The sequence below is a fragment of the Rana temporaria genome, chromosome 2 (genome assembly GCF_905171775.1).
Source record: "Rana temporaria chromosome 2, aRanTem1.1, whole genome shotgun sequence".
Taxonomy (NCBI): domain Eukaryota; kingdom Metazoa; phylum Chordata; class Amphibia; order Anura; family Ranidae; genus Rana; species Rana temporaria.
The window spans coordinates 509,763,160-509,776,209 of NC_053490.1; the positions used below are offsets into that span (position 1 = coordinate 509,763,160).

The 13,050-nt window shown below is 39.8% G+C and overlaps 1 protein-coding gene across 1 annotated transcript in view; it reads left to right on the top strand.

The window, feature by feature from the left end:
* The window catches only part of TTC3 (tetratricopeptide repeat domain 3), a 181,810-nt gene that overhangs the window by 72,726 nt on the left and 96,034 nt on the right, over positions 1-13,050 (top strand). The window contains exons 11-14 of the mRNA XM_040338963.1: positions 785-847; positions 2,153-2,207; positions 10,247-10,409; positions 12,954-12,996. Of these exons, the coding sequence (XP_040194897.1) occupies positions 785-847; positions 2,153-2,207; positions 10,247-10,409; positions 12,954-12,996 (324 nt within the window). The remainder of the gene's footprint in view (positions 1-784; positions 848-2,152; positions 2,208-10,246; positions 10,410-12,953; positions 12,997-13,050) is intronic.

A 13,050-nucleotide genomic window follows, 5' to 3' on the forward strand; every position in this document is an offset into this window, starting at 1 on the left:
TTTGGGTTTAGGATGACAGAAACACTATTTGTCCCCGTAGGCCCCCCATTCATATGGCCCTAGTAGAGGTGTCGATTATTGTCCAGAACACCACAGCATCATCCCCATCCCTGCCCCCTGTGACAAACCATGCGGTGGGAGAGATGAAATCTGATTGGTCAGGAGAGGGTATATCTTTATTTTGTACAAGTCTGGACTCTTATAAGCTCTGTGCAGGACATAATTCATATTGATAATATAGAGAGATAGAGATGGATATATAGATATTTATAGATATTTTTTTTATGTTAAGAAATGTTGTATTCTGATACACAACTAATGTACATTTGTAATCAATATACCTATTGAATTTTACTTTTTACTGTTTTTTTTTTTTTTTTAAATAAAAATTGGAAAATTAAAATAAGTTTTGTAACACAATACTACAAAAAGTCTTGTTTGCCCTGAAGAAAGTGACTTACTATGTTATCTACTATGATGGGCCATCTGCAATAATTTCACAATTACTATTTATTTTTTAAAGCTAAAAATACAACTTTTAAAAGCTGATTCATGGGAAATTAACAGTTAAAAAAATGTTTGTGCCAAATGCCTCTTGTATTATTTGTATAGTGCTGTGTCATGGCTTCACAGTTGCTAATCTATGGAGTGCACCATTATTTGTTTTCCTTGGAACGGTTTGCTTTGCTTGACATCATAGAACTAGTTTCGTTTCTGTGCTTTTTGGTTGTACTGTGAAGAAATCTTTGTGACACTGCTCTGCATCTATCTTTTCCTTTTCTAGTCCTGAAAGCTTTGTTCTATTCAGCAATCGAGCGCTGTGCTATATCCGGATGAATATGTATGGGTAAGTTCAATCTAAAAAGTTGTATGCGATACTGATATGTATGTATGTGTGTGTATGTGTGTGTATGTGTGTGTGTGTGTGTGTGTTATATATACACACACCTACCTCTCCTTATAGAGAAAGTCCACTCACCAAAAGTTGTGTAATGACAGGTAATTCTCAATTTTCCGTGCTCCACCATCAATCTTGTAGGAGTATCGTAAACTCGCCAAATGACTAAAACAAGATCAGACTTCATGGAAATCAGATAAAATGATGGACTTCAAGGAGGGATATTCCTTTAATTGGACATCGTCCCCTGGCATTTCGTGATGACGTGAGCCTGGCTTCCTGATGACGTGTTGATCATAAAAGGCATTGAGGCTGCGCACCCGCCTTCACTGACGTCACTTTCAGTAAGCTTGGTTCTGATCTCTGGTGTGTTGGAAACGCACGCCGAGATTTCCAGGAATGACGGGCATCTTTTCTGTCTGGCTGGACATGTTGGTGCTAGCTCATTAGCACCTGCAAATGTAAGTGCATATTTTATCACCTTAAAGTGGCTGAAAACCCGATTCATGAAATTTGAGCTGGGCACATATATCTGCAGTATTTTATTATCTCTCTTCAATGAGCTAAGTCCCGTAGCTCTCTCCTGAACCGTTCCTCTGTTATCAGCCTAATAACTTCTGACAAATTCTCGGACACTTTAGACAAAAGCAACCTGAATCTTCAGTCCGGGGAGGTTCCTAAAATTAGCAGGGAGCAGGTCCTATTACAAAACACCTCTGAGAGTCTCTGCCTATGTGGAGAAGGGGTGTGTGTGCCTTTCCTCCAATAAGCAATGTCCAAAGCTCTTGCTTATATACAAGCCCAAAAACACATCAGGGGACGGTGTCCAATTTAAGTAATATCCCTCCTAGAAGTCTATCTTCCTTTTAAGCATCTGATTTCCATGAAGTCTGTTCTTATTTTAGTCATTTGGTGAGTTTGTCATTCTCCTACAAGATTGATGGCGGAGCACGGATAATTGAGAATTACCTGTCATTACACAACGTTTGGTGTGTGGACTTTCTCTATAAGGATTTCCTCATATATATACAATACATGTTTTTTTGTTATTAACAGTTTGTTGTGTGTAAAATGCACTGTATGTTCTTGGTCACAATTGTGATTTAGCGCCGACCTTTCTATAACGTTTATATAGTAAATAGGTGTAAGTTGTAAAAATGGCCTTTAGGTAAAAGGAAGTTGGACATGCAGATGTTAAAGGGGAAATATATCAATAATTATCAAAAATAATTCTCAGTCTTGTCTTTGTTACAGGAAGGCTTTGACCGATGGAAAGAAAGCAATTATACTTAAAAACATCTGGCCAAAGGTAAGTGTAACGGTTGTTTGTTGACGGATACCTGTTTAAAGACACTTTTTTTTCGTTTTAACCCTTTTTCTAAAACTTAAAACAGTATTACATATGTAAAATTTCATATAATACATACAATAAGCAGATTGTCACAGAGCAAAAGTAGAGACGCAATAAATAAAATAAATTTGAATTTACAAGAATTTTAAAAGCTGGCTTTTTTTATTTTATTTTTTGCATGTCAATAAACCTAAGCGCTCGGGTGCGGTTCAGCACATGAATAGATCTGTATTGTTTAGACTGGAGCTGGTTTTATCAATATTCGTAAAGGAATTTTGTACAAACAAGACAATCATGTCTGTGATGGCAATCCTATACATTTTTGTTTAGGGTCCCTAATTCGTTTTTTTTTTTTTTTAATTGTTCCCTAGTACTGTTTTCTTTTGGCACCATTATAAAAAAAGCACATTCTTTGTAATGTAGCTGATGATTACTTTTTTTACAGTAAAACTATGGCCCTTTGACATATTGACATTAAGTGCCCGTTCACACTACCGCGACTTGGGATCAGACTTGTGTCGCCCGACATGAGAAATTACAGTAAAGTGAATGAGAGCCGTCTTAATGCACACTACTGAAGTCACTTCGACTTCAGAAAAGGCTCCTGTACTACTTCAAGGCGACTTGTAACCATTGATTTAGATGGAAGTTGCCTCCAAAGTCGGATCAGTGTCTTAACCACTGGCCGACCAGCCGCCGTTATATGGCGGTTATACGGTGGCAGGTCGGCTCGGCTGCGCGAAATCACGTAGCTATACGTCATTTCGCATTGCAGCCATTACTCTGCTCGCCCCTGGTGCCAATCACCGCCGGGCACCCGCGATCGCTCATTGCAGAACGAGAAACGGGAGCTGTGTGTTTAAACACACAGCTCCCGGTCCTTTCGGGGGAGAAATTACTGATCACATGTTTATACAATGTATGAACAGCGATCTGTCATTTCCCCATGTCAGTTCCACCCCCCCCCCTTCAGTTAGAACACACCTAGGGGACATAATTAACCCCTTCCTCGCCCCCTAGTGTTAACCCCTTCCCTGCCAGTGACATTTTTACAGTAATCAATGCATTTTTATAGCACTAATCGCTATAAAAATGCCAATGGTCCCAAAAATGTGTCCGAAGTGTCCACCATATGGTCGCAGTACCGATAAAAATCGATGATCGCCGCTATAAACTAGTAAAAATATATATATATATATATATATATATATATATATATATATATATATATATATATATATATATATATAATAAAAATGCCATAACGATCCCCTATTTTGTAAACGCTATAATTTTTGCGCAAACCAATCAAACGCTTATTGCAATTTTTTTTTTTTTTTTTTTTACGACTAATATGTAGAAGAATACGTATTGGCCTAAACTGAGAAAAAAAATCGTTTTTCTAGATATTTTTGGGGGATATTTATTATTGCAAAAAGTAAAAAATATTATTTATTTTTTTTAAATTGTCGCTCTATTTTTGTTTTTATTGCAAAAAATAAAAACCGCAGTGGTGATCAAATACCACCAAAGGAAAGCTCTATTTTTGGGGAAAAAAGGACGCCAATTTTGTTTGGGAGCCACGTCACAAGACCGGGCAATTGTCAGTTAAAGCGACGCAGTGCCGAATCGCAAAAAGTGACCGGTCGTTGATCAGCAAAATGGTCTGGGCTGAAGTGGTTAACTGAAGCAACTTTACAGGAAGCGAAAATAGTTTTCTCAGGCAAACCCCTCCCTCCCACAGAGCTGATTGTTTGATTGGCCACTGGCAAAGTTGCCTGTTCTGGAGGCGACTAGAAGTTGCCTCGCAAAGTCGTGCCGACTTTCATGCCGCTGTAGTGTGAACCAGCACTTAAGCTTCATTATTGTTTTTATTAAATAACAAACATTCTACTTGCCTGCTCTGTGCAATCCTTTTGCACAGAGCAGCCCCAATCCTCTTATTCTGTGGAACCTCGCTGGCGCTCCAGGCAGTGATATTGGCGGCGCCTTTTATTTTTCCGTCCCCATAGCATTGCTATGGGGACATGCTGTAACATGCTGTGTGCGTACTCGCTCCTGACCTGTGTGTCTATGGAGCCACGCTCCAAAGACTTGCACAACTGGATTTAGCCCCCCCCCCCACTTCCTGCTTACTGCATTTGATTGACAGCAGCAAGAGTCAATGCAGCGCTGCCACAGTTGTAAATTCAATGCTATACTTGGCGCTATTTATACATGCAATAAAATTCAAATGCATAAACGTATAATGTCCCTATCTATCTATCATATATATATATATATATATATATATATATATATATATATATATATATATATATATATATATATATATATATATATATATATATATAATCTTAGTTGGACTCCAGTGTTATTATCTTATCATCGTGCTTCTCAATAATTCTTATTGCATTGTGCATACCACCACCAACTATTTTATCTGCTCACCTCAAGGATGAGTCAGGAAGAATGAACGCTTTTAGTTTGACTCCCCAAACGTCTTTTCTTTTCTCTGAGGATTCAGCTGTTCAATTCCTCCCTTTCACAATCTCCACTCCACACATTGGGAGCACTACTATCAAGATTTAAATTTATTTATGGGACATTTATTATACATTTTTTAAAATTTTAATGTTATCGCATGTATAAATGGCACTGAGTAGAGCATTGAATTTACCACAGTAGTAGTGCTGCATTGTGTGTGTGTCCTTTGACACACACATGCACACAATATGTGTGTGTGTGTGTGTGTGTAATATATATTGTCATACAAGAACCTATAGTCCTTTTTATAATCTTGTCATGTTAATGTAGCTCTCTGTGTTGCCTTAAAGATGGCTTTGTACATGATGCAGGTAAATGCATTAGTGCTGCAGTGTTGTCTTCGGAAATTAAAGAGACACACACGCTCATTTGTCACTGTAACGGGAGGTAAGCTGAAATCCTAAAAATAGGGACAGCTGCTCTGGTGACAATTGTCATATTGTGTGAGCAAAAGGAATGTTACCTCTTCCATGTTCAAAACAGTGTTTTGCTTTAGGTGCACTGGTATGAACTTTTTGCAGTTCTATCATCTGATTTCTGAACAATGCTGGCTAATGTTGTGTTCATGTCCCAATTGTAGCTTTTATTTTTTTATTTCTTCTTTAACCACCTCCATACCGAGCCTATTCTGCCACTTCTCACCTACATGCAAAAAAATCATAATTTTTTTGCTACAAAATTATTTAGAACCCCCAAACACTATACTGTATATACTCGAGTATAAGCCGACCCGAATATAAGCCGAGGCACCTAATTTTACCACAAAAAAACAGGGAAAACTGCATGCCTCACTGTGCCCATGCCTAGACCCGGTACCGGGTCCCCGAAGTCTGGTAGATCAGACGCAAAAAGGTGACTCGAGTATAAGCCGAGGGGGGGCATTTTCAGCACACAAAAAAATGTGCTGACAAACTCTGCTTATACTCCCAGTATGTGTGTGTGTGTGTGTGTGTGTGTGTATATATATGTGTGTGTGTGTGTGTGTGTGTGTGTGTGTGTGTGTGTGTGTGTGTGTGTTTATGTGTGTATGTGTGTGTGTGTGTATATATATATATATATATATATATATATATATATATATATATACAGTGAGGAAAATAAGTATTTGAACACCCTGCTATTTTGCAAGTTCTCCCATTTGGAAATCATGGAGGGGTCTGAAATTGTTATCGTAGGTGCATGTCCACTGTGAGAGACATAATCAAAAAAAAAAAATCCAGAAATCACAATGTATGATTTTTTTAACTATTTATTTGTATGATACAGCTGCAAATAAGTATTTGAACACCTGAGAAAATCAATGTTAATATTTGGTACAGTAGCCTTTGTTTGCAATTACAGAGGTCAAACGTTTCTTGTAGTTTTTCACCAGGTTTGCACACACTGGAGGAGGGATTTTGGCCCACTCCTCCACACAGATCTTCTCTAGATCAGTCAGGTTTCTGGGCTGTCGCTGAGAAACACGGAGTTTGAGCTCCCTCCAAAGATTCTCTATTGGGTTTAGGTCTGGAGACTGGCTAGGCCACGCCAGAACCTTGATATGCTTCTTACAGAGCCACTCCTTGGTTATTCTGGCTGTGTGCTTCGGGTCATTGTCATGTTGGAAGACCCAGCCTCGACCCATCTTCAAAGCTCTAAGTGAGGGAAGGAGGTTGTTGCCCAAAATCTCGCAATACATGGCTCCGGTCATCCTCTCCTTAATACAGTGCAGTCGCCCTGTCCCATGTGCAGAAATACACCCCCAAAGCATGATGCTACCACCCCCATGCTTCACAGTAGGGATGGTGTTCTTGGGATGGTACTCATCATTCTTCTTCCTCCAAACACGGTTAGTGGAATTATGACCAAAAAGTTCTATTTTGGTCTCATCTGACCACATGACTTTCTCCCATGACTCCTCTGGATCATCCAAATGGTCATTGGCAAACTTAAGACGGGCCTTGACATGTGCTCATTTAAGCAGGGGAACCTTCTGTGCCATGCATGATTTCAAACCATGACGTCTTAGTGTATTACCAACAGTAACCTTGGAAACGATGGTCCCAGCTCTTTTCAGGTCATTGACCAGCTCCTCCCGTGTAGTCCTGGGCTGATTTCTCACCTTTCTTAGGATCATTGAGACCCCACGAGGTGAGATTTTGCATGGAGCCCCAGTCCGAGGGAGATTGACAGTCATGTTTAGCTTCTTCCATTTCCTAATGATTGCTCCAACAGTGGACCTTTTTTCACCAAGCTGCTTGGCAATTTCCCCGTAGCCCTTTCCAGCCTTGTGGAGGTGTACAATTTTGTCTCTAGTGTCTTTGGACAGCTCTTTGGTCTTGGCCATGTTAGTAGTTGGATTCTTACTGATTGTATGGGGTGGACAGGTGTCTTTATGCAGCTAATGACCTCAAACAGGTGCATCTAATTTAGGATACTAAATGGAGTGGAGGTGGACATTTTAAAGGCAGACTAACAGGTCTTTGAGGGTCAGAATTCTAGCTGATAGACAGGTGTTCAAATACTTATTTGCAGCTGTATCATACAAATAAATAGTTAAAAAATCATAAATTGTGATTTCTGGAATTTTTTTTTTTGATTATGTCTCTCACAGTGGACATGCACCTACGATGACAATTTCAGACCCCTCCATGATTTTCAAGTGGGAGAACTTGCAAAATAGCAGGGTGTTCAAATACTTATTTTCCTCACTGTATATATATATATATATATATATATATATATATAATATTTTATTTATTCCATGAGTGTGCGCAATTTTCAAGCGTGACATGTTAGGAATCCATTTACTCGACATAACAATATTCTGTTAACTTTACCGTTTTTTTTTTTTAATTCATGAAACATTTTTTTTCCCCCAAAAAAAGGCGTTTAAAATATTGCGCAAATACCGTGCAAGATAAAAAGTTGCAATAACCGCTATTTCATTCCCTAGGGTGTCTGCTATATATATATATATATATACGTGTGTGTGTGTATATAATATATATATATATATATATATAGCAATTATATACACACACACACACACACACACACACACGTGTATATATATATATATATATATATAGCAGACACCCTAGGGAATGAAATAGCGGTTATTGCAACTTTTTATCTTGCACGGTATTTGCGCAATATTTTAAACGCCTTTTTTTGGGGGAAAAAAAATGTTTCATGAATTTAAAAAAAAAAACGGTAAAGTTAACAGAATATTGTTATGTCGAGTAAATGGTTTCCTAACATGTCACGCTTGAAAATTGCGCACACTCATGGAATGGTGCCCAACTTCAGTACTTAAAAATCTCCATAGGCGACACTTAAATAATTTTTTTTTATTTTTTTTTTTTTTTTTTTTTACAGGTTACCATTTTAGAGTAACAGAGGATGTCTAGTGCAAGCTTCCCGGGGACATGGGCTTTTTAAAAAAATAAAAAAAAACTTTATTTTTTCCCTTTTTTTTTTTTCATTTAAATTTTTTTGATCACTTTTATTCCTATTACAAGGAATGTAAACATCCCTTGTAATAGATATATTTTGTGACAGGTTCTCTTTATGGAGAGAGGCGGGGTAAATAAGACCCCACATCTCTTCTCCTCTCTCGACGAAAAAAATCCACCAATCTCATGCTGACAGCCACGATTGTGGCTTTGTTTGCTTCCAGGAACCCGGGCGTGACATCATAATGTAAAGCCCGGGCCTCCAACGGTCATAGAGATGAATGGTGATCAGAAATCTCTATGCTTCTCATCTGGTGCCGTGCCTGTTTCTCCGGGTTCCCGATGGCACGGGAGAGCCCGGAGAAGCATCGGATTGTGGCGGGAGGGGGGGGGGGGGGGGGCGCGTCGCCTATAAGAATGATCAAGCGGCGGAACTGCTGCTATGATCGTTCTTATCGTGCAAAGAATCAACGGCTGATATTAGTGATATCTGAATGATGCCTGTAGCTGTACCCATCATTCAGATATACCCACTGAAAGTCCAGGACGTCAAATGACATCCTTGGGCGGGAAGTGTGTAAAGTCAGGCTGCATTAACTAGAAGGCTTCATTTCCATGGATGTTTTTACAGCCACTTTTCTGAGCGTTTTTTGCAGCTTAACAGCTCTCCATGTTAGTCTATGGCCTCATGCCCACCATGACGTTTTTGTGCTGTAGATGGCTGAGCCGTTTTTAAGCTGCAAAAAAGACCCAGGACCAGTGCGTTCTGAAGCTCCAGAGTAGAGCTGTAAAAAGGCCAGACGTTAAACGCTCAAACGCGCAAAAACGCTAACGTGGCGTTTTTGAGCTCCAGCTCAAAGAAGGGGAAAAAAAAATTCAAAAAAATAAATAACATGGACAGGCGTTTTTAAGCTGTAAAAAAGGCTAAACAAAGTGGCTGTAAAAACGTCCATGGAAATGAAGCCTAAAATATTTGTATTTTTTTTTTTTCTTGAATAGTGCTACGTTTCTTTTCTCATTTTCACTTCCTGTCCCCCGCAGCACATTCCCAGCTGCCGTGCTCTTAAAAACAAAGTTCATACTCGGCTTTTCTCTCCAACCCCTGCCTTTTTAAAAAGATAAGTTCACTTTGCACTGGCTTACCATAGGGTTCTATTGGATTGTCTTCCAAAGATAGGAGGTGCTCATGATAAGGCACCATAGAGCTCTTTGAAGATATTGCATAAGCATGGCCAGTGCATGAAAGATCAGCTGACCAGGATGTAAACGGTAGCTGTGAGCACAGTTTTAAGTATACGTCTTGGTAGAGGTGAGCTGGGTTAGTTGATCTATTTGACTTGGAGATCTTTGTTCCCGAGATACAAGTAGCTGGAGGGAGAGTCACAAAATGTTTCCATATATGCCATTTTTCTTGTTGTTTTGACAAGAATAAGATATATTTTTTTATAAGCCTACAAAATGGCATTTGTGTTCATATAGCTGGCAAAGCATTATGTCCTCCCCTGAACAGCTGGGGAGTCGGAACATTGTTGAGGAAGGCAGTGGATTATGCAGTTTTCTTTCCTTCGACTACGGGTTGAAGGAAAGAGAAAATTGAATGATTACCACCGTCAACAGTCTGTGTCAATGGGGCAATCCTTCCTGCAGTGCTATATTGTTCTTTTAGCAGAAACAATGGTTGGTGTTGCTTGCTATAGCCGGTGACGCTTATCATTTGCAAAAAAAAACAGACTGGTTGTGCACTAGTGGATCAATTTTGATAGATCTACTTTTGTACAGCCACGGTGCCCATACATGATTTAAAATGTGGACAGTCCTTCCTGAACCTGCTGAATTTAGAGCTCTGTATGGCTGTCTTAACAGTTGTCTTTGTGTGAAGGCTTTGATAGAATAACATACCTGTTCTCAAAGCTACAAAATAAGTTTTAGTATGCTTTTTAATTATTATTTTTTTTTTTTCTATTTTAGAATTGCTAAAATTTTGTCAACTTTTTTTTTTTTTTTTTTTACCAGGGTCATTATCGGTTTTGTGAAGCCCTGTTTGCTCTTGGAGAAATGGAGCGGGCAATTGCATCCAATGAGAAAGCACAGGAATTGTGCAGAGACTCACAGGAGGGTATCAGAGACTTGATCCAACAGCACAGCAAGTTTAAAAAACTGATGAAAGAGGCAGCAGGTAGAGGAAATCTTTTTGAATATATTTACTCTGGTTGTGTATGTATAGGGCAGCCTTCACTAAATCCTAAAAAGAGCAAAGGAGGGCGCACCGACCTTGTGCATTACCAATGATAACATTTATTTAAACTTTAACAGCAGTAGTCATACTAACAAATGAACGTATACAAATAAGCTTGTCAGTCCACCAGCAAATTGAACAGCGTCTCTGATTAGACTAGCCCTTTTGCAATTTCCCACCAAACCACTAGAGGGTGAAGATCCAGAAGTATTGGCCAGCGAGAGAGTGTGTGTACACACAATCGCCGCGCCAGAAATTACCTATGACCGCAAGTGTCTGTGAGGCGGAAGTGACGTTGTCGGCAACCGGAAATGACGGGTAGAATGCAAATACACCCACACTTCCTGGTTGCACAGCAGCGTGTGTGCACACAATAAATGGGGGGGGGGGCTGCCCTGTGCAGTAAGCATAAAATGCCAACTGCTCCTGAGAGTTTCCATCTCATCCCTTCTCTACAAATAAACCCCCCCCCCCCCTCGTTCCTCACATGATACAACAGAGATGGGTAGGTGTATTGCACAGTTTTTCTGGCTACTATTAAGTATCCTACAATCCTGCATTGTGGCTATATTGCACACCTACGCTTTTTCCCTGCCTTGGACGTGTCTCTGTAAGCAGGCTGGGGGCACCTCCAATTTGGCAGCAGGGTAGGAGTATGGCATTTGATATATATGTCTATGGTTTGGATCGATTTTATAAGGTGGACGTTGTATGTTCTAGTGGGTGTCAGCCTGGGCATGTGCATGTGGAGAGATATATATTTTGGCAATGAGGAGGAGGGTTCGCCCTTGAAACACGTTAGTCGTTTGCGCTGCCATCTGGCCCGTCCAATATCCGGTTCGGGTTGCAGGTGTCCACAGAGGCAGTTCCATTTGCTGGCGGACTGACAAGCTTTTTTGTATACCTTCTTTTGTAAATATGACTACTGCTGTTACAGGTTTTTAATACATTTTATCATTGGTTATGCACAAGGTCCGTGTGCCCTCCCTTTTCTCTTTATGTTTCAGCTCTAAGAAAACCCATTGTTCTGAGGAGGGCAGCAAGACCACAGGCATTTTTCTATCCAGAGGGTTGGCTGCACCACTTACCTATGGACTAAGCCCGCAAGCGCAGGAGATTGTTTTTGTGTAGCCTTCACTAAATGGCAGATCGTGATCCACACACAGACCAATGATTCCCTGGCCAGACTGTCAGCCTGCCAGTTTGCAGCATAAGGTCCTTCCTGAGCATCAGTCATTGTTTGCTAGGACCGCCGTGGTTTTGCAACCAATGGGAATTGTGTGTGCCCCACCCTCTGCTGCAAACGCCTTCTGCCAGCTCCTGGGGCATGTTGGTCTGGAAGACTCATATACTTATGGGATTTGGTGATGGGGGCAACTGATATATTGATGGGAGCAACAGACATGAGGGTACTCAGTTTGGGGTTCCTGATTTATGGGGGCACCTAATGTAATGTTTTACTTTTGATAGGGGCACAAACAAGAGTCAGTCATGGCATAAACATGAGATTCTGACCTGGGCTGAAAGAAAATGTTAGCAAACTGACCTCCTTGAATTTTTATTTAATACCCCTGATATAGGGTATCTCCAGGTTGTACACTTACACTTTTATAATGTTTATCTTGTAAAAGGGCCAGTCCACTGAAAAGCCTACATCTTATGTCGAGAAGCAGGATCTCCCTGTTGTATTTTTAATCTGTTGCTGTCCACCTAGAAGATTTAGGTGTTCACTGTCCACCTTTTTGTACCAAAGTGCTTCCTGTTGTATTCTCCATATAAAAAAATAAAATAAAAATTCATACTGTCCAGGGTAGATTGCAAAATTTACAAATCAGCCAGGACATGCCTTCAAATTGACATTTTGGTTCTCCACTCTTTCAGTTATTTGTGAATCCTGTTGTACCTCATGAGTTGAAATCTGTGAACATTTAAAGCGGAGTTCCAGCCACAATTTCACTTTTTAAATATAAATACCCCTGTAATACACAAGCCTAATGTATTCTAGTAAAGTTAGTCTGTAAACTAAGGTCCGTTTTGTTAGGTTGTTACAGTATTTAGACACTTTATAAAATAGAAATTGACTGGGGCCATCTTAAGTGTGGGCATCATGAAGCCAGACTGTATGACTTCCTGGATTTCAGCCTTGCACATGCTCAGTGCTGCACAAGCAGTGTCAGATCAGGTTTCAGCACCTGTGCTGTCCAAGTCACATGATTCTTTGAGACTGGGGAGTGCACAGACTCCTGGAAAGTTACAACCACTACATTCCCAGGAGTCTGTGCGGTGTAGGTTAGGAAGCTTAAGCACCTAGGTGCAGGAAGAGGGAAGATTAACTATTCTGCCTAGCAACAACACTTTGAAGGCATCTAAAAAAAAAAAAAAATTTCGTAAAGGACTAATGACATTTTTTTAAAACTACTGATGTAATGTTATATTTATGGGTGGAACTCCACTTTAATACGATTTTTTTCTTCTTCCTTTTAGAACTCGCTGGGAAGAAATCTAAAAAACCAACCTCTGACAAAAAGTAAGTTTATTGTTTAGCTGTTTATTGTAGTTTTGCTGCAATTTTGACTCCCTT